Source organism: Falco punctatus (genome assembly GCF_963210335.1).
Source record: "Falco punctatus genome assembly, chromosome: 5".
Taxonomy (NCBI): domain Eukaryota; kingdom Metazoa; phylum Chordata; class Aves; order Falconiformes; family Falconidae; genus Falco; species Falco punctatus.
Window position 1 is genome coordinate 49471607 of NC_137584.1, and position 26194 is coordinate 49497800.

Genomic DNA, 26194 nt, shown 5'->3' on the forward strand with positions numbered 1-26194 from the left:
TATTCAAAACTACTTGACAAGGTGTAGAGTACTGGCAGATCCTATGGAGTTAGGTTTTTATATTGCTGTGGCTTCCATGTATTGCTTGTGTATTTTGATCTTTAATCTTTCAACTATGAACAGTTCCTAAGTGTGCTGGACTTACCAAGTAGCTTGGGATAACTGTAGATGGATGTACTGGGTCTGGCTGAGCCTCACAGCAGCCCTTATGGTGCTGTGCTTGTGTTGGTGTCTGGAGGGGTGGTGATGGATGCCAGTGTTTTGGCTGCTGCTGAGCAGTACTCATATAGCATCAGGGCTGTCTCTCCAACCTCCCACCCCCCTCACTGCTGGGCTGGGCATGCACAGGATCTTGGAGGGGGACATAACCGGGACAGTGGACCCAAAGTGATCAATGGGATATTCTATACAATATGATGTCTGCTCAGATATAAAGGCGAGGAGAAAGGGTGGGGATCATTCATTATTTACAACATTTGTCTTCTGGAGCCACCACTACATGTACTGAAGCCCTGCTTCCTGGGAACTGGCTGAACATTGCCTGCTGAGAGGAAGTAAAGAGTAACATCTCTTGTTTTCCTTTGGTTCCATGTGTGCGACTTGGTATTGCTTCATTAAATTGCCTTTATATTGACCCACAAGGCTTTTTTTTTTTTACCATCTTTTCTCCCCCCCACCCCCCACCATTCTGCTGAGGAGGGGAATAATAGAGCAGCTTGGTGGGCACTGGCATCCAGCCAAGGTCAATGCACCACCATGGACCATCAGGGAAAACAGTATTTCTGTAAAATACTTGTATATGTTGCACACACAGTGTGATTCTAATATCTGAAATACATGGAAAGCTATTTAAAATGAAAAATTACTTAAATTATTAGATTTTCACTTTTAAATGGGTTACTACATTTTTGCGGTGTCATAGAGTGAAAGACTGGATTTACTCTGCGTCCTTTACACTTAATCATTTTTACTAAAAGATATGTAGTATACATGACATGCTTTTCTAGCTGTTGTAGAACATGGAAACTTGGATAATGTTTTGCGTCTGAAGCTGTGAATAAACTGGATAGAAGTGATCATAGTAGCAAAGCAGTAGTGTACCTACACCTGGAAATAGCCCAGCACAGGCCTTATCCAAGTGATGCAGGGCATATTAATATAGGTAAAGTTCTGTACTAGTAAAGCAGATGGATATTTACAGGTCACTTTCACTGTGAACATGAGGATTTCAAACTTGACTACTTATGCGATACATTTTATATAAATCCCGGTGTATAAAAGCTGAAGGAGTGAATCAAAGGGAGGATTTTCTACATAGGATGCAGGAGGGAGGGAGTCCGTATTGTATACAGGACCCTGGCAGGGAATGACCTGCATATGATCTGCTAAACCATTTGTCCCCAAATGGGGTGAGGGTGGGTAAGCAGCCTGCCGGGAACAGTCACCAGAGGGTATGGGCTTCTGGGCTGGGGCTGGCAGCCTGGGGTGGTGCTGGGGACCTATCTCCAAGCATTGCAGGGGTGGCTGTAACACCTGTGATACCCACACCATGTTCCAGTGCCTGGGAACATCTCAGGGTGCTGTTAAATGTGTCTTATGAACAGAGTCTTAAAAGGCATTATACCTGTAAGTGGACAAACCAGCTTGTTCTTGGGGTTTTTCAGTGAAAAGATGCTCTTTACTGAAACAGTTTTGCTAGTACTTTGGCAGTCCTGTGTCATCCCGGTTTTGATCAGAGAGTGGTAACCCAGTGCTGGTTCATGAACTTTTTCTGTGATCAGGATACCAGAAAGTATGAAGTACAGAAAATTAAAGGATGGTTTGCTACTGGGAAAATGGGAATGAAGCAAGGGCATTCTGGATATCTGGAAAGTTACTTACTGTGCAAGTAACTCTTCAGATAAGATTTCCAGTTGAGGGAGTAGGTGTGGGTAGGGAGGTGGGAGCTCTAGGTGGTTGGGCCACAGCTGGAGCTGCTGCCCCTGGCTCGGGGGAGTTACTTTAGGGTTGCCTTGCTGTGGGAGCTGTCTCATACAGGCTTTGGCTGAGAGCATTTCTAAGATCTGATGCAGTTTGAATAATTCTCATTGAACTCTACAAAAGAAAACTAGGCATTTATTTCCTAATTTGCAAAGAGCATTGCTGTGTATGCAGTGCTGTGTTAATGGTAAGCTTTGATAGCTGCATGAAAACATGCTTAAAGAGAGGTAAAAAGGCACGTACTAATTCAGAATTCTCTTTTGAGCATCACTTTTTTTTTTCACCTCTGCAAAACACAATTGAACACAATGGTATCGTCAGCATAATATGAGGTTATGCATATATATTTCCATAGAACGGCTATATTAATTTCTATTCACCTATTTTAGAATTTTATTATATTATTAATTTATATTTTTATATTAATATAACTTTATATATTATTAAAATATATTATTTATTATATAATCTGGAACAATTATTTTCTTTATTTTTGTTCATTCTTGTATGAATTCTGCTATGTCCATTACTCTTGACATCTAATTTCCTGACAGTGTGGGGTCCTGCTCTTTGTGTTAAGTGCTCTAGGGATGCATTTTCTTTAAATCAGATGTTCATATTTTGCTATTCTGTTGTTGTTTGATCTCAATAGGGAGGATATTTAGCTAGTAGCCTTTTTTTTTTTTTTTTTTTTTTTTAAGCTAACTATAGTAAGAATGATAGTCCAGTACTATGTGTTTAATGGGGGATGGGGGTGGGGGAATAGAGTGAAAAATGTCTGTATCTAAAGAGGGAAATTCTGACCTCAGTGAAATGGCAGAGATTTTAAGGAATTAATTTATTTCTCTGATAGTTGTTTGTTGTTTTTTTTTTTTTTTTTAAGACATGGTTGACACTACTAAACATTTCAGTATTGCATTTAAGGTTAGTGTAATGCATCTGTTAAACTGCTTTTTGTTTTTGCTTTTTCCAAATGCCACAGAGAACAGAAATGTGATGCAGTGGGTAGGTTCACCAAAGCAATGGATGATGGAGTTAAAGAGCTGCTGACAGTGGGACAAGAGCACTGGAAGAGGTGTACAGGGCGTAAGTGTCCCTCCTGAACTCAGCAGTCATTTCTGTGTTGGTTTTCTCTGTGTTGGGTTCTTTTTGTCATAGTTTTTGTTTATAATTCAAGGCACATTTTAAAACTAAAGGAAATCCTGTGTTATAATGAGAATTGTGTGGTGTTCTGGCTGCTCTCGGTGTCTGAGAGTAAATTGTGCAAGTTTTTTGGTTGGGTTTTTTTCTTTCTGATAACAGAAATATCTGGTCCCTGCCCATAGCTTTAAAAATACTAAAAGTTAAATAATTCCTGTAATCTAGCTAAAGCCCTTGTTGGACCTATTCTGTATTTGTCATTTATCTACATTTTAGTAACATGGGCAAAATAGACCTGTCTATTTAAAATCATAGATTATTGCATTTTATTAATCCCTTATTTAGGATTCTTGCATGCCAGGAGGAGTGATTTAAAGATAAAATGAGTTTAAAAAAAAAAAAAAGAAAAAACAACTTTATTTTAAATTAATCTTTAGCCCAATTCTTTTTCTCCTATCTTGTCTCTTCCTTCCCACAGATATTTAGGGTTGCAGAACTTCACACCAAGTCCCTATGACTCTGCCTGGGCTCTAATTTCCTAGTCCACAGCAGTGTTCAGTGTTTGTGGCCACCACAAGGCAGCTATTGAAAGGAAGCAGGTACTACAGCTGAGGATCATAATAAGAAACACTTCAGGGCAGGCTGTAGTGTCTTGGGTCGCCAGACCTAGCACATAAATCTCCTCCACTTTTTTTTCTTCTTTTTTTTTTTTTTTTTTAAGTCCCACCAAAAAACATTGTCCCCAGACTTAGGAGTAAGTACGTCTCCTGAGTTATGTCTTTGCAGCTTTCTAATCTGACACTGCAGTTGAATATCTGGGGCTGACCAGAGGTCATTGGAAATGTAGAAGCTCAGTCTTTTCTGGTAGTGATTATATCAGACCTTACTATGTGTAGGATGTGAACTTTAAATTATTTATGTTTCCCCACTTTGAAAAAGAGGGTTTCTTTCTACTGTGTTAGGTTTACAGTTGAATTCAATGGTCTTAAAAGTCCAGCCTAAATGAGCCTATGATTTTATGTCACAGACACTCCTGCTTCTCAAAAATAGTTATAATACAGGACACAGCTGTAATGTTGAACAGATTTTACTTCACTAGGAAATGATACTGGGGGGGAAGCAGAGGGCAGGGGAAAGAATAAGGTCCCTCAGATGAGACTGGAAAAATAGCATTGCTTCACAGTTACAGAAGCAATGGTCAAAACCACCATAGCTAAGGGCTGGCTGGGATTTGTGCTTACGGTAGAAATCCAGTATTTTGTTTACTACTAAAATCTCCTTAAATTACAACACTAGTGCTTTAGGTATAGAATTACTTTTCTTGTACTTAATAGTTAATAATTAGTTAGCATAAACACAGTAAGTCAGATGTGATTGTGTTGAAAACTTTAACTTTTAACTTTCCAGACATTCATTCTGAATGGAAAAGGGAAACTGGAAATGAAGGATGTGCAAAACTGAAGAATTTCAGTAGCCTCTTAGGTTTCAATTTCCCTGTCAGCTCTAGTCCCAACTCCTAGTCAGAAGTATTTTGGGCATTTCCTGAGCAATGGTTACATGCATTCAATTCTATGATATTTAAAATGACTGACAGTGGAAACTACTTAAATGCAAGTGAGAAGAAACCAAATGTTCTTCACTGAAGTTTCCACTGGGGATTCAGTAGCAGGTTAATGGCTGATAGCAGAATTTCAGTACTCTGAATGGTACCTGTTGTATATAGATATGTATAAAGAAATATCAGTTGTCATAAATAATTTAACTTCTGGTCAAGAACTTGATCAAACATAGTCAATAAAATTATGCAGTTCGAGGGATTTGGGTTTTGGTTATTGTGGTGTTTTTACCCTGTGAAGGGGTTGCTCTGTGAAAATCAGATTGTGTGGGATGCTAGAGCAGCTAAAAAACTTTACCTGGACACTGTACCCTCTGAATACAATTTTTTCGACAACAAAAAGCACATATACTTGTGGTTTTTTTTCTGCTAGCATAGGTAGCTTATATAAAACCTGCTTTTTCTTTTTAGGCCTATGGGGTGGTGGTATTCAAAGTGTTACTACTAAATGCACTCATAAATTACAGCTTATTGACTTAATTGTGTGGAAGGAATTTATGCATTCATTTCATTAAACAGGTTATGAAAAATTTTATTATTCAAATACTTGCATCAGATTTTGTCCCTAGATAATCTTGGGGTTTAGTGCCTTTAAATATAGAATCCATTATTTGAGGGGTGTTCAGGTCAATATAATAATATCACTTTAAAATATATCGAGAATAGATCTCATTAATAACTGCAGCTCTTCTCCCCCACCCCCAGAGGATAAAGTCTGCTTGTGAGGGGGAGAAAAAAATCTTGCTGTATGCATAGGAGGGCTGAGCTAGGAGTTCAGTGAGAGTTTTGTTGTTTTTTTTTTTAATAGTAGTCACACACCGTTTCCCCAGCTGTTTGTGGTTTTCAAGAATACACATTGCATTTGTGTTATCCAGTTTTGGAATGTCTGTAGCAGGGTGGGGGGTAAGAATATGACTGTAAATGCTTCACTAGAGGAAATGTAAAACCTAGTTGGTTTTGACATCTTCTGTCAAGTTTTGAGAATGCTGCAGATTTAGTCTCACTTAACTCTTGTGGGTTTTTGCTTCTGTTTCCCTCTTTTCCCCCATCCTTTTCCCACTTCCAGCACTACCTAAGGAATACCAGAAGATAGGAAAAGCATTGCAGAGCCTGGCACTGGTCTTCAGCACTAGTGGATACCAAGGTACTTCTAAAGCTTCATCTGTACTTTACTTAACAGAAGATACTTTAATTACATCGTGCTACATTTTTTTGCCAAAGATCTTAATGCTTTCCTCTTTGAACTTTGGATGTCAAACAGGATTCTGGAAAAATATTAAAAACTTGTTTCCCTGTGTATATTATGGGGGGTTTATATTCTAGTCTGTAATCTCGTTTTCTCTCATTGTCTAAACATGGTGGGTTCTTGTTGTTAGTGGAGTTTAGCTTGATTTCATTAATACATAATCTGGACACTGACCTGGCTGACAAAACATGCTGTAGCATTTGTTTGTTTGTTTGTTTGTTTTTGGGGTTTTTTTGGTGATATCAAAGGAAAGGGGAGAAAATGCAGCCTTGACAGTATCTTTCATGGAACTATTGTGTGACTTCATGAAAGAACTACTCCACATAAGGATGGAAAACTTAACTATAAGATTTCAGTATACTATTATGTGGGCTGGAGGGTTCACTACTGTAGCCTTTTCTTGTCCTTTACCTTTCCTTCTCCTTCAAGAGCCCTAAAATAGAGCCTGTCATGTTAGGTGTGAAAGTGTGGGAGGGAAGAGGGAAAAGGAGGGCATCAGTTGCTCAGTTCTCCTAAAATGTGGTCTTTAGGCCAAACATAAAATCCTGCTTTGATATGTTAAGTTCTGCTGATGTCTTCCAGATAACTGGAAAATACAACCTCATAACCCAGAAGGAGCTTACTGAGTCCATTTTCTCTGAGATTCTCTTGTCAAATTTCTTTTTTTCTTGACTTAATAGCAAAACTGCTCTGTTCTAAAACCTTAAATGTTAGAGCATTGTCTTCCTGAAATCTTTCAATCTTTGGACTTCTAGTTGACCAGTGTTTATTCTGACTACTCATCTGTCCCTTGCTTTGTAGTCTTAAAGCTTTTTGCCCCATAAACCATGTATTAAAATGCAAACGCTTCTGAAACGCAGTTTCTCTGCTTCTGGAAACACTGGAAATAGGCATCGTCCCTGTAGTTTGGTTTCATCTTTGTCCTGTATTTCACAGGATGACTGCTTCTTAGAATTGGAGCATAGCATATTGCCTAAGACATTACTTTTGGATGTGAGAATCAAGCTGGGGATATGCATAGTTAGGTGCTCTTAGCATAGGTTAGAAAACTGTAAATTGCAGTCAGCTACAATCTCTAGCAAGAATTCTTGAGAAAGGACTAAAATTTGCTTGAACACACATTCTTTTGCCAGGGTAAAGGGAAAACAATATGGCTTAAAGCTAGGATGCAAAATTGCAGATTGACCTTACGAGGGAAAGCTGCAATGTGATTTTGAGCATCTTTGACTGGTATGAAAAAGTAGATCCCATGATGCTTGGGAGCAAGGCAAGGTTGGTTGGTTGGTTGCTCAGTTGTACCCTAGTATCTTGCTGAGGAAAATGCCCTTCTCACTGGTGTCTTTTGTCCTGATTCTGTGTGTTGTACTCTTTTTAATAACTGGTACACCAGTGTATTTTTTCAGAATTAATAATATATGGGATGCTTTGCTTTTTCATTTGGGTTCCCAGGAAGAGAGAATTAAGTGCAGTGCACGTGTTACTTTAAATGTCTTCATCACTGCTACCCTTGCTGTCCTGCCTGCTGTTCGTGTACATTTTCATTTGATGGTTGCCACAGGTATGGGTCTGTGGTTTAAGCAGACTCTGTGCAAGAGCTTTAAGCACCTGGATTTAAACCCATAGGATGTGGCTTTCCTGATCTCAGTGTTTAAAAGAAGGCGTGTTTCTTCAAATGAAGTACTAGCTAGGCTGGGTATGGGGTATGATTTTTCTGGACTGTTGATAAAGAGGAATGCCTCCTTCAGCATGCTTAAAGGCACTCAGTTCAGTTTCTGTTGGGAGATGAATCTCTTCATCATCCTTTTTTTTTTCTTTTTTTTTCTTCCTTTTTTTTTTTTAATATTCAAGTTGTGGAAATTTTAAACATATTAGGCCACTGAAGTTTGCAACAACTGATTTGATGACATGAACATTTCCAGCTACTGGTAGCTGACTTCTGACACACTGAATACATTGTTAGTTGATTCATTTGCAGAATTAGGATGGGATGGATGTACCTGCTGTCCTTACCTCTTTCATCAGTGCTGCCTGCTTGCTCTATGAAGCCTTATGTGTAGTGAATGTTTCCTGCCTTTTCTGATTTCCAGCCGAAAATGTTTAAGATAGCACCAGGCAAGACACACTCATTGATCTGACTCACTCAAGCTCTCTTTCTTATGCCACAGAATGAGCCTTATCAATTAGTTTCCAGCCACAGTGCATATTAGGAATCTGTCCCCAGTATTTTCAGAGGCAAGGGTACCTTTTAAAACTTAAGGACACATTGAGAGGTTCTCATTTACCTTGGCCATAGGCTTATGTACTGTCTGATTTGTTTTAAGAACGTGTACTTTGAAAGTATGATCCTGGTCCCAAAAAGCATATTGACGGTTGCAGAGTATGCCCAGAAGTGTCTTGCAGCCTGACGTTACGTTGCCTATCTTATTGCATCATGCAATGCTCTTAGGTGAACACAGCCTTAAATAGCATGGCTTCTCTTTTGTGGTGCCAAATCTGGGCAGGTCATTGTCCTATATTAAGAAAATGTGAATGGCTGGGGTATGCCATTCAACCATGATAAGATCTCCTAATCCTACATCACCCCTCAGAAATTTTGTTATGCAGTTACATGGAAGTTGCACTATCCTGCCAGCTAGCAACAGGCACGTCTTCCCTTCCAAGCTGCTTCTGTGCTGAACCGCTACCAGTCCAAGTTGTACCTGTCAAGAAGAATGTTGCTACAAGTAATTCCCTAGTACATCAAACTTCATCTTTTTCCTACTCCTGGATTCTGTTAAAATGTGCTTTGAGAGAAAAGAAAACAAAAACACTTCTTGGCAAAAAAAAAAATTCTGCTGCCTCACTCAAGCCTTAGCGTATTAGTTCCCTTAATATGCATGGTGTAGTCCATCAGAAGTGACGATCACTGGCATTTACCAACCAGTTGAACTGCTAAGAGATGCTCTGCTAAACATCTCCAAAAGAATCCTTGTAGTTTTACATCTTCCTTCATCTCTCTATGTCAGCATGCAAGCCTTTGAATCAATGAAAATACCATTTTCTCCTTGTAGTCAGGTTAAAAATATCTGTAGAGCATTACTGGCCAGTTTGACTGGTCTTTTTACCCCTTCAGTGATTGCTTTTAAGCCCTCTGTTTCTCATGGGGATGTATGTACTGCACACGGCCCTAATTTTGTTTAAAATGTTAGCAGCATGTGGGGCTTTCTGTTTTCCCGTTGATTAAAGAGCACCTGGCATACTGGTATATCTTTGCACTGGGACCCAGCTCAGCTTTCACAGCTGGAGTTAAGAAGCTTTGCATTGGTTCAGAAGCTGAGAATGCTAGAAACAGCCCTGTCCAAGTTACAAAACTCCAACCAAACCCTGGGCTGACAACAGTGATTGGGAGCAATCTGCTGCTGGAATTAAAGCATGTGGGTTGTATGTGGTACCTCTGACAAGGTGGTCTGGTGTAGGGAGGGAGTGACTGACTGAGCAGGGCATGTCGCTGCTGACAACGTACATTAGAACTTGGAGGCTGTGGCAGGTGAGAAATGAAATCTGACTTTTTAAGGCTGCTGTAGCACTACCTGAAAAGGAGATTGTAGAAGAAAAGAATGTGGCATGAGGAGCTGGAGATACTCCTCTACCACTTGTGTGCCTGTCTATTGTTGGGATCCAATCTCTGGAACAACTTTTAAATATGCTACCAGCATCAATACCACTGAAGCATTGGGACAGGCTACCCAGGGATGTAGTGGAATCACCATCCCTGGAGACGTTTAAAAAAATGTGTAAACATGCTTTGGGACATGGTTTTAGTCGTGGACTTGGCAGTGCTGGGTTAACAGTTGGACTTGATGATCTGAAAGCTCTTTTCCAACCTGAATGATTCTGTGACTCTATCCTGTAGTATTTTTGGAAGAGTGTGAGTGCCTCTACTTACAGTAGAAACTCTACCAGCTGGCTGTATGCCTTGCTGCCCCCAAATGAAATGGGATCAGTTTTGGGAGGATTTGTCTAGATTCTTTGAAGCTGCAATCCATGAAGGTCTCTTGAGTGAGTTCTGTACAGAAGGAGAGGATTTTCTTTTTCTACTCAAATATACGTACTCTTTCTTTTTGCTTAGATAGGAACAGTGATTGTGTCTTATGGCATTATGAAAAAAAAAAAGCAACATCTAGACCAACCTGGCTTCTGACTAATTAGAGCCATACCATATTTTATCCCAAAATCTAGGAGTCAGTTGCCTAAGCAGCGGTTACTTCAAGGTTATTTCTGAGCAGACGTGGGGAATTCTGAAATAATGAAATTACTTGTCTACCTAAAATAATGAAATTGATCTCCCTGAAATTTTTTTTTATAGTTTTACAACAATGTGAAGATACCTTCTGAATTATGTATCTCTTAGGTCTCACAATGGGATTTCATAGAACTGTAGAATCATTTAGATTGGAAAAGACCTTTGAGATCATAAAGTCCAACTTTATGCCAAGTCCACCACTAAACCATGTTGCATGTTAGTTTTATTTTTATTTTACCTGGACAGGCTCAAATAGGAGAAAAATAACTTTCTTTAGCAGTGTCTGTGTTGCTGGACTTACTAGTTCTTAGGATCAGTAGCTTTCCCACAAAGCTTTTGGCTTTATGAAACCAGTCTAATGGAAAGTAAGAAACAATTGCTAGAATTGAAGCAACATTCAGTTAACATTGTTTCCTTCAGGACATGCTAAAATGAAGGAATCCCATCTAATAAATTTCAAACATAGATTACTCCATATGTTGTAGTACAAGAAGATACTTAATGTTCAAATTAATCATTACTTAAATCAGTTTGATAATTTTCAATTAAGTCACTGATTAATATCTTCAGAATAAAACAAAAATGTTCATAAAATACTAACTGCTGCCTAATATCAAGACATGTCTGAAAGGATGAGAAAAATACTTCTTTCTTAAACTAAAATTCGATACCTGCAAATTATACCTTCCCCTTTCTCTACCTCAATTTGCTTTCCATACTGTTGACTACGTGCTGTGGACAAGCTAACAAGGATGGAAAAAACCTGTGGTGTTTTGGGAAGGTGAAGTGGCATGAAAAAAACAAGAATGTAAGGCTTGTATCCATCTTTGTCCCACATAGCCATGTCTTGCGAGTAAATACAGTGTTATGAGCGCTTGTGGTGTTGTCTAGCTTAGGATTTGTGGTGATGTCTGTATTTTTAAGTGTAGTTTGTGGGGCCATTTGATCTATTTCATATGATGATGAAAGTTAGAAACTCACTCTCAAAAGCAGAGATTCTTACAGATCTTGAAAATATTATCCGAGAGTTCCCTAAAGGGTTAGAAAGCTTGTTGGCAAGAAAAAGTTACTTGGGTCACCTCCTGCTTTTTCTGACCTATTGGAGAGCTTAGGACTAGCATCACTTCTCTATAGGGCATCATGGAGAATTTACTGCTTATCAGGTATGGAAATAATATACTAAAAAATCAGAAAAACGGGTGTCTCTTCGGCTTTGTTAGTTAATTTTCTAGTGTCACCCTTCTCATGCTCCCTTCACTCCCATTCTGGTAGGCTTCCTGTTGCCCAGTGTGTGGGAATACCTGTGTAGTTAAACTACATATGAAATGTGGAAGTGAATAGTGCTGATACTATGGTAGAGCAGTGTTTATGTGGTCCCTTTCGCATTTGTTTTCCTCAAGATCTTCAGAGTTTCCATTCTTTCATATTTTTTTCTAACTTTTATTATTACTGGTTATAAAATGATGCCTAGTCATTTATTATAATAAAAGAAGCTATTTTAGACATTTGCTTTGAATCCAGGCAAGTTTCTTACTGTAATTTAAACACTGATGTTTACTTTTAGGAGAATCTGATCTCAATGGAGCAATAACAGAAGCAGGAAAAACCTATGAAGAAATTGCCAGTCTTGTAGCAGATCAGGTAGGAGTGTTATGAATGCATTGGCCTAATATGTATGAACATACCACCTATTTGGATCACTTCTGACTTTTTTTTTTCTTTTCTATTAAAACATAACTGCTAATGCTTCAAATGAGTTAAATGAAATTAATATTAATACTTTTAAATGTGCTTTCATCTGCTTTTCTACTATGTGTCAGCTTAGGGGGGATGTGATGGGAGGTATTTCTCTTGGATCAGAAAAATCACATTATGGTTTATAAAATAATAAAATTATTACTTCCTCTTGAAATGTGTGTGTTTTCTGATGTTAGTGAGCTGCCTTCACTAAACATACAAAAGGCAAATCCTCTTGATCTCAAGGCTGAGTGTGGAAGTTCTTAAAACTTTCCAAGTCAGCAACTTGAAAAAAAGCTTTCCAGGTCAGCAACTAAGGAGATGCACCTGTGCATGTACATACCTCTATATGTAATGAGATTGTACTGGTAACTCCTTCAGTGAAAATCTGAGGCAAAACCCCTCGCTTCATAAGTTTAGTGTTGAGTAAAACAAAGAACAGAGGCATCCAATCACTGGTGCTCGGTGCCTTACTTCTAAGAGCTTATATTTTAGTAAGGACCTTTTTAAATTTGAAAAACTTACAATAAGCAATTAAGATTTTAGTTTGGTTTTTTTCTATTTGTTCCTTCCCTTTTTTTCACTCACCCTTTTTTGGCATCATAGTTTCTTTTCTGTGGTGTTAATATGCCACAGATACTTTTACTAATGCTTATACTTTGTTTATTAGCCAAAGAAAGATCTTCACTTTCTGATGGAAACAAATCATGAATATAAGGGATTTCTTGGTTGCTTCCCTGACATCATAGGAGCTCATAAGGTATGTGGGGGCTTTTCCTTTTAAGGACTGAGCAGTAGGAAAATTACAGCAACAAAAGTGGTGATGTTGTACACTGCATTTGTGCAGTAGCCTGTCCCCTGCTTCCAGAAACACTGAAAGTTTCTGGAAACAGGTGTTGGCTTTTAAAATAAAAAATACTTGGAAGGGAGGGAAGCTAGAAGCTATCCAAGATTTGAGAGCAGCTTTGTGATTTTCTTAGGTTAACTTCATGTCCCCATGTGATGAACAGCAGTAGCGTAAATTTGTAGCATGTCAGTCTTTACACAGTTGATACTAAACCATACCAGTATTGTACGAAAACTTGTGTATACTTACATGGCTAGCTTACTGATAATCATGTGCTGCCTAGAAGTTTCTTTAATATTAAAAAATAGACAATAGGCTTAACTTTTTTTCTGAGGAAAACCAGTCAAACAAAAAAACACTAGCAACAAAAACCAGCCCCTTTGTTCTCTGTAATATGAAAGATATCAAATAATAAAACAAGGAACTTAGCCATTGTGTCTAGTTTTGGATATTCTGGTGTTGGTTTTGTGGGTTTTTTTGGGTCCTAGTGTAACATTCACATGCGTGCTGTAACATATTTCAGGAAACTAAACAATTTTGAAGTATTAAACAAGTACACAAGTAAATTTTTTTTACCACTTGAAGTGTTAAATGTATAAAACAAGAACATACTTCTGAGAGCAACAAAGATAAAAGCATATCAGGTTTGTGTATTCTTTCTTTAGGACACTTAGAGTCCCTCATCCCACAGAATCCTTGGGGGAAAATGCCATAAAAGGAGAAGAAATGTTTTTTTAAACTTGAAACATAAGTCTACTGCGAGTGATGTGTAGATTCTCTTGAACATTGTTTGGCACAAATATGTTGTCAGGACGGAGGCATTTCTTTTTATACTTGCTTGTGACACAAGGATTTTCCTGAATTGAAAGTTACATGTTGCAATGACTTGTAGTTTCTTGGGAAATAGTTTGTTGTCTTCTCTTGTGTGATATGCAGATAAGGTTCTACAGATATTTAATAGTTTGAGGTTTTTGGATGTCTGTGTTGGTCAGTTGTGATTTGACTTTTGGTCCTTTTTCCTTTCTGTATATATGCTTGTGTATTATTGCCTCTGCCAAAGTCAAATTCCTAGTAACTATGTTCATGCCTGTGTTTGAAGTAGCTTTTTGTAAGCTCTTAGGACTCTTGAAAGCAATAGAGTGAAATGACAAACTTGAAAACATGGGAAGGTAGAATCAGGCATGGTGTGTGTGTGTATATATGTGTTTATAGTGCTCGAGATCAAAATGTGGCCAGTAGCATTCTAGGCTACTATAAAGACCTTTAGGTTGACTACTCTTTTAATCTACTTTTTATCTTTCTGCATTTGGTTTCTACAGGGAGCGATAGAAAGAGTGAAGGAAAGTGATAAATTAGTTGCAACCAGTAAAATAACACCACAAGATAAACAGAACATGGTGAAACGTGTGAGCACCATGGCTTATGCACTACAAGGTAAACCAAATTTTGGGCTAAATGGCAATGTTATCGACCTTTTAAGGACATATCTTAAGTGACAAGCTAGGTTTGTGTTTCAGTTTGCTGGATTTTTTGGTTTTTGTTTGGGTGGGGGGGTGGGGTGTTTGTGACCTGCATATTTTTTCCTAAAATTGCAGTTATTTTGCCCATTGTTTTCCTTCAAATCTCATGTTGCTATTCCAAAAGATACAGGTTTTGGAAACGCAATTTAAAAACAAAACCAAACAAACAAAAAATCAAACAAAACAAAAAAAAAACACCACCCCAGACTGATTCTTTCATTATGAAGTGATATTGCAAGGAAAAAGCATGGACCTTGGTGCAGAAAGCAGTTAATCATGTGCAGAAGTGTTTTTCTGACTCATGGTTCAGTCAGACATGATCCAGTTGAGATTCATGTTCTTGTGGATAAGATTTTTATTTCCTGAATGTTCTTTGAATGAACTTTGTAGGTTAGACATGTTGTGCATACAAGACCTAGCACACTGCACTTGAAAAACTGGGGAACTGAGGAGTCAGGGCTTAGTCCTGTAGGCTATCAAGCCCTTAAGTGCATCCTTTTACTGACTTCAGTGGGACTACTCTTCACTGAGGGAGTTGCATCTATTTTAACTAACTTAAAGCCAAGAGTATTTTACAGGACAAAGTCAAAGCAGCACACAAAATTGATTTTAAAAGCAAGCAAGAAAACTCCCCACCCCCTTTCTGGTCACAGTGGTGCAAGAGGACTGTGCTGTAAAAGTGGTAAACATGGAATAGACCTCTAGGATGACTTTTACAATCTTAGAATATTTCTTCTCCATCTATTGTTATCTCAAAATATATTTTAACTTTTCAGCCATAAGCTGTGATCTGACAAGAGATGCAGAAAGTGGTGAAAGGTCTTAGGGATTCAGTAATGCTGTTTCTCAGGTTCTTACTGAAACAGCCTCAGTCAAGAATTGGTCAAACACTACTGGCTGTGTCTTTTTTTTTTTTTTTTTTTTTTTTTTTTTTTTTTTAAATTTTAAATATTTACAGCTGTGGCTTCCAACTTGATACCTATACCCTTGGAAATGTGAATATCCCAGCCAAATTCTGTTGGAAACAATTCAGGAAAGAACAGTTACCTCGGTAGGAGAAAATCCTGCTTGTTGTATTCTTTATCAAATCTTTGTATACTCCAATATTGTAAGAAGAACCTGGCTTTATCTAGGAAGTGTTTTTATTTTAGCCATGAGTAATGGACACCCTAACAATCTGATGAACAGTTCCATCACAATTCGAGTGCTGCAGGCAAAACAGGTTGTGGAAGCACGAGAACAGTAACTATGCTGGTAGGGCTGGACACCAAGTTTTGTTGCACAGTAACTAACCTGAACTGAGTGAAACTGTTCCTAATTACGAATGCATTCCTTTAAATAATTTACCTCCTGGGTCTAATTGCAGCTGAGATGAATCACTTCCACAGTAACCGGATTTATGACTACAACAGTGTCATTCGTCTGTATCTGGAGCAGCAAGCACAGTTTTATGAAACGGTAAGGTGTAGTATTTCAGTGCCATTTTCCTGGCACATGCTGTGCTGCTACTTTCATAAGAAATACTTGCAGTACTTAAGCCTCTCCCAGAAAGAAGATTTTTGAAGAATTGTACATGTAAAAAAAAACCAACAAAACAAACAAACAAACAAAAAAAAAAACAAAACAAAAGAATGAGTGAAAATAATACTTTCCTATAGACACTATCCTATGTACATTACTATGCCATATAGACCTGAAGAAAACAGTGTTGAGAAACATTATTGTTGACAGCTTGATTGTTTTTTTTAATGCCAGTATTTTACAAAGAATTTTAGTTCAGTGATATGCAGTAAGGAATACCTGCTGCACTGAATACAGCAAAAACCATGTGAATGAAATTTCCCTCCCATAGATGGGAAGACAAAGGGAAGGGTCTGTGATTTAAAGCCTGATGTATACAAGTGTGAGACCGGGGGGACTAGAGTGGTTTAGGTGACTTATTAGATACAATAACTGAACACTTGATCTACAACCTTAGTTCTCATTTAACATTTTTCTTATGCATGTATTTCTTGTGGTTTTTTAAAAATTAAACCCAAGAACAAATTTTCTAATGTCATATGCTGGCAAAACATGTGAGTTTGTACTGGAACCTGACTTCTGTCACATAAAGGAGTAATACAAGCAACTGGTTGTCCTTCACAGCAGTAGAAGGTCTCAGTGGGGTTGCAGACCTATCTCTAGGATGAGAACTCAGGTTCCCCATTAGGTCACCTGGCTGTGACACATCTGATGGGGTTAGGCATAGGTTTCCCCTTACCTTCTTTCAGTCTTTTTTTCCAGTCTATCCCAATTCTTCTGGTTGCAGCCTCACCAGTCTCCTTGTACCAGTCCACTCTTCCCCAGTACAGGGACCAGATCCATGTTCACCTGTGGGATACTGGCTACTGTGATAGCTGTGGGGAGAGAGCACAGGAGCTCTGTTCTGATGCATGGCCTTGTTTCAGTAGGGAAATAAATTTCACCAAAAAAATCTGGCTTTGTTCCTCTATCACTCCTACATAGTGCAGTGTAGATAACCTAATAGGCAGGATGACAGCCCTGCCTACAAGACTTTCTTCAACACAACCTGAGCAGTGAAAGCACAAAATGGAAAAGGCAGAAAGTGTATATATAGGAGAAGAAAAGTCTTTATAATGGAATGCTTTGAGAATCTTACGTACACAAAATCTGCAGTAAAAACGGCAGTTTTTCAGAAAATGAGGGAACAATTAAGTTCTAAACCTGCAGTCATATATCTGTGTAGTATAAGATGACTACATATTTAATGTGTTCTGTTTCTTTGTTTCAGATTGCACAGAAGCTGAGGCAGGCACTCAGCCGCTTTCCTGTGATGTAAAGAATAATGAGTAGTCAACAACAAAGAACAACTCCGAAGTGCTTTTCCAATTTGGCGGCAATGCTAATGAAAACTTGTTAGCCTTTGCCAGCCAAAAACCACCAAAAAAACCCTAACAACAAGAATCAGTTGTAGAAAAAAATAATTATTTAAAAATTTACTTTATCAACTTAAATCATAAGATAAGGTTCCCTTATACTGAATTCTTTCCCATTTTTATCGTTTAAATAAAAACAGCTAGATAATGCTGTCAGTTACAGGGGTCTAAATTATCAAACTGATAGTTGCCATGGACTTCATGCAGGTTTGTGTCCACCACATGTTCATCCAAAAACTCTTCATCAACATCAGTTATGAATTTGTACCTTTTTTTTAAAGTGGTAAAGCAGATAAGCTTGAGAAAAAAGTCTTTAATACTCATTATGTTCAATTTCAGCTCTAGTGATTCAGTAGCCAGGAGGAATTATATCCATGTATGTTTCTGGTACATGTTCATGATAATCTCCAGAATGAAATGAACACTTTGTTCCAAGTTTTGCTTCCCATACGCAGCCATGGCATACTGTTTCCATTATGACGTCTGGTAAATATAATTAATTCTTCCCTTTTTTCTTCTAACTAGATCTTGTACTTGTGGCACAACATCTCAGAGCTTATGTCAGGCTCGCTCTTTCTCGCTCTGCACTGTGTTAAGAAGACAAAGTACAAACAAGGAACAAGCCATTTGGGAAGGTGTGAAAAGCAGTTTTCCGTACCAGCACTTTGACACCTGCCGATCAATGTTATGCTATAGGGCACTGGTGTTCCTCAGTGCTGTACAGGCCCAGGTTCCCTTTTATCCCTCTGACAATTTAAAGTGTTTCAGCAGAGGGGACACTGCCACATCCAACCCAAACTAGTAGAAGTCCCCAAATTCCAACTAACCTCAGGTCTTCATGTAGTAGTATGGTATGCTGTTGGCTTGGGTTAACTTTTTGTTACCTTCTAATGCAAACTAAAAGGTGACAAAAGTACTGAATAACATCGTTAATTACCACACAAACTCTGTGCTTTGATCATAATCTCTTATCAAGTGGCCCAGTGTCCTCTTTCATACTACTGAAACACCATTTGAGGACAAGGCTTTTCAAAACAAAAAAGCCACCATCAACCCTTCTCACAATGGGCACCAACTACAGTAGTTCATATCATGCCATAAGCAAGCAGGAAAGCCAAAATGCAGTTTTTACTAGTGTGCCTAGAAAATAAACATCTTGGCAAAAAAAAAATATAATAATTTAAAAGGCATTTTACCAATAAGCCATTGTAAGTGACGGGTACAGTCTGCTGGTTGACTAGTTGCCTTATTCTGTTTTGCATTGGTGTTACTTTTGTGTGCTAGAAGGAAAATCTGGGTCTGCCTGAATAACCTGAAACCAAACCAAACCAGACTAAGCCGAAGTCTAGATGCTTTTCAGTGTCATGGGTTTTGTTCACATTTTATAAACCTTGTCTTTTTCTCCTCCCAATTTTAGTTGTTCGCTTCCAAAATTCCATAGCGCAGTGTTGTTTGATACAGCCATTTAAATATGTACAAATTGTAAAGAATGTGTATAAATGTTTTACACCAAATGTAAGATCTGCTTGCATGTAGAAGCAGCTTATATAATAAATTGTTACAATGTGTACAGTAAGTTCTGAAATCACTTTTTCAAGCCAGCATTTTTTTAGCATTTGTATATTCACTTTTTGGTAATGAAATCTCTTTGTAACAGACTCTTAATTTGGGAGGGGAAAGGGGGGGGTCTTTTTGCCAATCTTTAAATAGCTCCATATGCACTGAAGTTGAAGGTTCTTTATCTTGAATAGATTGTTCTGGAGTCTAAGTGTAAACTGTGCATTCCCAGTGCAGGAAAGCTATGATAGTAGCAACTATGTGAGAGATGCAACATTTTGGCAAAAAAAGAAACTGTTTAAAGACTTCTAGTAAAATGAAGTTAAACTGATAATAAATATTTATGTATCTCCATCAGACTATCTTATTTTTTTCTCTGAAATCGTCACGTTACTTTTTAACAGGGTGATGCAGTATGAGGCAAATCCTCCTTGTAGCTTTTCATCAGCTTACATACACTGGCCAGCTGAGGAATGAGAAAGCATCCACGTGTCTTCCATAAAGCAGGCATCACAACTGAACGGTATAATAGTGCTAGTGACTGCAAACCACCAAAGGCTCTGCATATGTTGTAGGCTTTCATTATTCAGGTCAGTCCAGCTTGTCGTTGATGGAACCCTCCTGACTGCAAATAAGTAGTAGAGCACAGTGCTACTGTGTATTCCTGGCTTTGTTGGCATCATGTTGACCCAGAATAGAAATTTGATTGTCTTTAATACCAGTTTTTAAAATTAGACATGAATAGTGGCATAGTTAGGTTGGTGAGTTGGGAGCAACAGAAAATCTTCACATTGAAAATGCAGTCATAGAACAAGAATAACAAGTTAAAGTAAGACTTGAGCAGTGCCCTCCTGAATTGTGTTTGTCATAGCTGAACAATTAATCTCTGGAGCATAAAAAAAGTCTTAATGCTGTTTCCTGGCTTATGCTTTTCTTCGAGGGTGAGCCAAACACTGGCATTATCCCAGTGACCGTTGGGTTTAACCTTAGATTTTAATTGCTTATTCCATTACTGCTAAAATACTAAATTAATTTTTTACACAATAAAAATGTAGCTATACAAAGGGGAATGCTACTTGTATTTCTTGCCTGCAGTTAATTCTGCATGGGAATAGAGTGCAGTAGCAGAATTTGTTGAAATATATGGTGTGGTTTTGGAAGGGTACTGTTTACTGCAATTAGAAAGAGTATTCTTAAATGCTATAATTAGGCCTAACTTTGCACAAGTACTGAAACTTTTACATTTCTGAGCAATTTGTTTTCTATGACAAAGTAGTTGAGAAAGTATTACTATAACATACACTTTATTCTGTAGATTCTGATTAAATAACATACATCAATTTTACTGCTACCAAAATTAGCCTTGTTCGGTGCAGCAGAATAATTCAGGCTAACAGCCTTGTAAAGAAAGAGATGCATCTCTTGTGCTGTGGTTTCCTTTGACATACACCAGACACTTTTCCAATCTGAATTGGCCAGAAGTACTCTGCAGCCTCGTGGCATGCAGCCGTCTGCAGCAAGCAAAGCACTCGTGAGGTAGGCATCATGCTACAGCTGCTTCTGCCTTTCTTAGTGTTTCATACTGAGACGTGTGAACATGCACCAGGGGAAGGTGAGTTGAGTGTGGGTCTGAAGTCTGATGTTTTTTCTACTCTACATACTTTCCAAATTGTTATATCACTCTTCTGATAAAATTAACACCAATAACTGATATAACAAGCAAGTATGGAACAGGAGAGGTAACAACTTGGGCAGTAAAAAAAAAATAAATTTCTTTTTCTGTCTAAAGAGCCCCTAACAAAAATAACATCATAGAATTAAAACATAGGGCTGACCTGTAGTGTGGTGATACCAGTTTTACCTATACTATTTTAAAGGACATCTGAGTCACAAATACACATTTTCTTGGAATCTTGGGAGATTCTTCAACATGCCAGCATAGCGCTTCCCATTAAACCAGCATGTTGGCACTTGAAAAGCTTTCCTTTACCTACAGCATCTTTAATTTAAGTTGTGTGCATATAAAAAGCTACCTCTAAGCTTGGGTTTTCTTTAACTAGAACGGTTAACCAACATATCTAATAGTTTTTCCATACTAGAAGTCTTCTCTGATGTTAAAGTATATCACCTTTCTTCCCTAGCTGCATAAAACTTATTTGTTCTCATGCTTATGCCAGTCCTGATCACACATGCCAGAATAAGGATTGTAGTTCTTGCCTTTCCAACAGAGTTACGCTGCCAGCTCATGGTATTATGCTATGCTAGTTTATGGTATTAATGCCCATATTGCCCTGCTGTGTTGCTGCCCAGCTGTGTAACTTCCATTCAGTGGTCAAGTACTTTATGTAGAGTTCTGTGCATCTATCATGAATGAAATATAATTCCCAACCACACTTTTAATTTATAATGCTCAGTTCTGTCTGTATTTGCAACCCAGACCTAGTTGGGGTCATGCAGAGTTTGTTTTTTTTTGTTTGTTTTTAATAAACTCATATTACATTGCAATTATTTAATAGACTTCTAGGATAAGTTTTCAACTTGTCTTATGCCTAGCTAATAGTCACCATATTTAAACACATTTTCTTGAATTTCTTCTAAGATTTGAATGTGAGAAATTTATCAAGATTATTTCTAAACTCCATCTGTTTTCATCTCTGTATCTCCTGTTTTTAATGAGGCTAATCTTCCAGTCAAAGGAGGCTATTTTGATTGTTTACATGGATTCTTCTCAACAAACTTGGCTTAGCTGGTTTTTTGCTTCCTCCCCCTCCCTGGCTCTTTGTACGTCAGTTGTGACTTTGGGATCTTTGCAGGATCTTTGCTGACACAAGTCAGTATCTTTGGGTTACTGAATTTAAACTGGCATAATTTCCTTGTTTTATAAAGGTAAAGAATGTGTTTGCCTATTTTTAATCTGGGCCTTTTAATCTTTCCAAATTGGTCATTCTTTCCTAACTATCGTGATTTTTTGCCTTCCTTCAGATTCCAGTTAGTATGGCTACCGCCTTCCTGCTGAACTTTCTAAACTCTAGCTTCTTGCGATCTACAGAGTTAAAAGCAGTTTGCTTCATGATAGACTTAATTAGTTTCTTTCAACCAGTCCTATCAATCTGAAGCCAGCTGACTCATGTTTACTAAACAAAGTTCTTCTCTTATTCTGGCCTGTGGCTATATTCTCCTGTTGTAAATGACATATTTTTCTGTCAGGGCTGAAGTAAGAAGGTGTCTCATACTTACTGTTTTCTGTTAACAGCAGACTTTTGCTACCCTTAATTTTCATCTTATAATTAGCATCTTTGTAGACTGTTCAGTTTTTAATATTATTTGCTAATAAACTTACTTTGTCTTAGCACATGTTTATCAGTTTAAGGTCCCTTTTAATTCACATTGCCTTCTGTTGCAATTAAATCTCAGTAGATCCAAATCTAAAATTGTTACTCTTCACTTGGTATCTTTTATGTTCTGAAATGTCATTCCCCAAACAAACGAATGATTTGACAAACTGTTATTCCAAGAAATATTTTTTCTAAAAAATATATAATGGAGTAGAATTTTAAAGTTATAATTAAGTTGCTAGCTCCAAGAGGTTTGTTTGAGGTTATCTCAGCAGACTAATGGTAAAAGGTAAGAGTATAAAAATAACAGAAAATATAGAAAGATTGTGGAGACTTAAAAAAATCAAAAATGTAGTGGTTTGGTTTCTTTTGAACTGTATGTTACTTATTTAGCCTGTTACTTAGTTATTAGTCTGTTCTCAAAGAGACTCGCCAAGAGCAAGGAATAGGGGACAAGTGATATATGTGTATGCATGTATATAGGAATGTGCAGCATTTGTGCTAGTTAAGATTGCTGAGTCAGTCCCTCTGGGATGACAAGCCTGCGAAGAAAGGTGTAAAACTGAGAAAACTGATCTGCCAAGTGAATCAGTAACCAGGCAGGTTCTTTGACCATCTAACAACCGATAAAGGGGAAGGGAGGAGAGAGGGATACAGGAAAGAGTATTTGTCATTGCCCAGCTTAGAAGAGGCTTGGCTGGGGCAGTAGAAAAAAGGCATTGCCTGCAGGGCTTGGCAAGGCAGAGAAAGTCTGTGACTCTGGAAAGGGGGAAAAAATATTAAAGGTCTCTGTTAGGGTTTTGAATTTCTTTTCAGCATTTCCTGAAAAGATTTACCCAAAGGTAAGAAGCAATGAGAGAATGGGCAATGGGCAGTGGCATTAATTTTGTTTAGCTGTTGGGTCCCTGCCAGAAATAACTACACTGTGGAGCCCTTATGCATTTCAACTGTAACATGTCTCTTAGGAAAATGCCTTCGTGCTGGGCTACCTAGAAGGGATGAGCTTAAGTGGCTGGGATCAGTGAGTCAGTGGGCTGTGCGGTCCCATTTACGTGAAGGGGTGACCAACAGAAAGGCTGTGTCTGTAAACACAGCACTGAGCTTAGGGGAGGAAGAGCACTGCACATTAGCTAAACCAAAGCAAGTCAAGTGCCCTGGGACTGAAACACAGCTGCCTGGGGGTGTCCGGCCAAGGGAGCATGCTGCAGTCTGATGTTTCGGTGTCTCACTGTTTCTTCAGGCTTCCTGCTGCCCACAAACAATGTCTGCCCTGAGCTAGCAAAGATCAGGGAGCAGTATGAAAGCAAGCACCAGGTGAGCTTTCCAGTTACTGGTTTCAGTAAATTAACCTGCTCTAAATGTACATAATTTTTCCTGTAGGCTTCCTCACAGGAAACGTTAGTGGAGGGATGGATGGACGGACAGACAAGTATTTGTACCTTTTGCCATCACACACCTGTACCAGGATGTGTGAGTATTCTCTGTGTATATTGCTGACAGGGAAAGAGGGACAAATGAATTGCCATATGCCAAGAAGGTAGGAGGGCTGAGGATGGAACCCAGCTGCTAATTCTGAGGGAGAAATTTGATGCTGAAATCCACCTAAATTCAAAACTGCAATCCCCAGGCCCCTACCCAGCTTCCTTCTCCTCCTTTGCCCTGCTCTGGCCCCAGACCCTTCAGCTGATGCCTAACTCCAGAGCCCCTGACAGTTTACAATGGCGCAGTTTCTGATACATGCAAGAAGTACCTATTAAATTGCTTGTCATAGCATCCACCCACATCCACCTGCAATTATATGATGCCCCAATGACTAGTGAATTTGGTCACCCACAGGAGACTTGAAAATAGTGGGACATCAGACTGGAGTTTACAGAATGGGGACTGTGAAGAGCGGTCTCTCATCCTTTCAGTACCAAAGGAGAGGGTAAAGGGACTGAAAACTGATAAATTGAGAGGCAAGCTTTTAATTTGTGACCATTTATAGTAGAATATGTGAAGAAAATCAGTCTGTTAAAAAAAAAAAAGTGACAGTTGTGAATTAAACTGGATGCTAAATGTAACAGTACTTTCAATACAAAAGCTAAGTATTTATCAGGCTTCTTTCAGATCTGTAATTACATCAAGATAATTAGGTTAGGTGAGGTACTAGCTGTTGTACTCTATAGTCCTTGATATACAGAAGTGGTAGAGGTTTCTAGGACAATGAATTATCTTAGAACAATAGTCATGTTAAAATAATTAGCAAATAACATTGCCATTTCAAACACAGCTCAACAAAACACAAACTCTTTGTAATATTTGTAAATCTAGATAGACTTTAATCTCTTAATCTTATTAAATTAAGAGATTAAATGCATCTCTTTATTGTGCTTACTTCTCTGCTTCACATTTTGGGGGAAGAGTATCTCCCTGCTGCTGTGTGATCTTTGTACATTGCCTGCTCATCTAGACCTTTCTGGACCCAGCAAAATTTATTACACTCCTAACATAAATTGCACTGTATTCATTTCGTTGGCATCTCTCAGACTGCATCTCCTGCTAGGGCAGGAGAATGTCATTGCTAGTATGTTCTTGCCATTCCATAAGACTGTCTGCAGGGCTTTGGATAGGATGGCATCCCCTCATGATACTACCAGCGCTCACAACTGTACTAGGAATCTGAAATATCTACTGGCATTTCTTAAAGCCCCTTAAAATGTTTATGTGAAAATCCCATCTTTTTTTTTTAATCTTTAAAAAAAAAATAAATCTGCCACTATAATGTCCAATGATATGCTGGAAACGCAGACCTTCAGTAGCCCAAAACAAGAGTGCACCACTGTTTATCCAATGTTCATCTATTTATATTATTATTTTTAATCAAATTTTTTCAAAGCCAGACACTGGATCTTGTCAAGTTTGGTGCATCCAATAATACAATTCACCAAGTCAAACTATTTCCAAAGGAGAAGGTGCCTCAATAGTGAGGGCTATACAAGGATGAGGGACAGCTTTCTAATTGTTGACCAGTATTTTTAAGCTCAGTAAATATTTGGTTTAAAAACTCAGCAGCTGGAAGATAAGTGAATGAAAAGTTAAACACAGCATCTGTAGCAATATAGTAGCAAAATATAAAATGGGCTGCTTGCTGTTAGGATGGAGTTGCTGAGCTTGACGCTGCCCCAGGAGGTTCCCTTCTGATTGCGCTCACCGGGACCGCACTGCTCAGGACTCATTATGCTAGCAAAGAAAGTGGAGAAGTAAGGAACCTTCATTTGTCTTCCCTGTTTAAGTAGTGACATTTCTGGCCAAATCACACCTACCAAACTTAAGCAAGGGCTTGCTTGTTTGTTTGCTTGCTTGTTTTTCTCCAAGACAAAGTTTTGGGAAAGAGGTAGGTACAGAACATCCCTTCCCTAGCATTAGCATGTTTATGCTTACTTGGCAGTAAACTTTACTGGTGTAACAACTACTGCCAGTCTATCTGGTTATAAACACAGTCTTAATGCTTGGCAGAAAGGAAACAACAACACAACCCCAAACAAAATCACAATGCAAGTGTTTATGAAAGTCTTCCAAAATTTAAACCAAATTTGCCATCACTAAGAGGAGGTTGCTATCCAAATCTGCTGTACTGTAAAATGCCTGCAGGATGGCTACAGGAGTTGGATCTATTTGAATGTGGCGTAAAATCAGCATGAGAAAAGGGCAACTTGCAGGAGCAGCAGGGGCTTCAGAGGGGATTGAGGGTTTGATCTGCTCCTAGAACAAGAGTTCAGAAAAGCCGTGTTTGTGGGTGCTGTCTGACACAGCTCCCCTCCAAGTGAGCTGCTAGGCTTATGTTGTAATTATTTAGTGTTAGTATCTAGTAAAAATGACTAGTGGCCTTAAGTAATTTTTTAATAGTAAAGTATACCAGCCCTTCCTGAAGGGGATTTTGTGTCATGGAAAAAACCAAAACCCAACTAACTAACATTGTATTGGGTTGTTGCAAGGGAGCTTGCACAGACACCTGCA

At 38.4% G+C, this 26194-nt stretch overlaps 1 protein-coding gene across 2 annotated transcripts in view; it reads left to right on the forward strand.

Annotated features, from left to right (window-relative positions):
- SNX9 (sorting nexin 9) overlaps positions 1-19217 on the forward strand; it is a 63668-nt gene extending 44451 nt beyond the window's left edge. For both annotated transcript variants that reach the window (XM_080389089.1, XM_080389088.1), the window contains exons 12-18: positions 2963-3066; positions 5802-5879; positions 11828-11904; positions 12671-12760; positions 14167-14281; positions 15734-15825; positions 17159-19217. In XM_080389089.1, the coding sequence (XP_080245215.1) occupies positions 2963-3066; positions 5802-5879; positions 11828-11904; positions 12671-12760; positions 14167-14281; positions 15734-15825; positions 17159-17206 (604 nt within the window). In that variant the 3' untranslated portion in view covers positions 17207-19217. The remainder of the gene's footprint in view (positions 1-2962; positions 3067-5801; positions 5880-11827; positions 11905-12670; positions 12761-14166; positions 14282-15733; positions 15826-17158) is intronic.
- The last annotated feature ends 6977 nt before the right edge of the window (positions 19218-26194 follow it).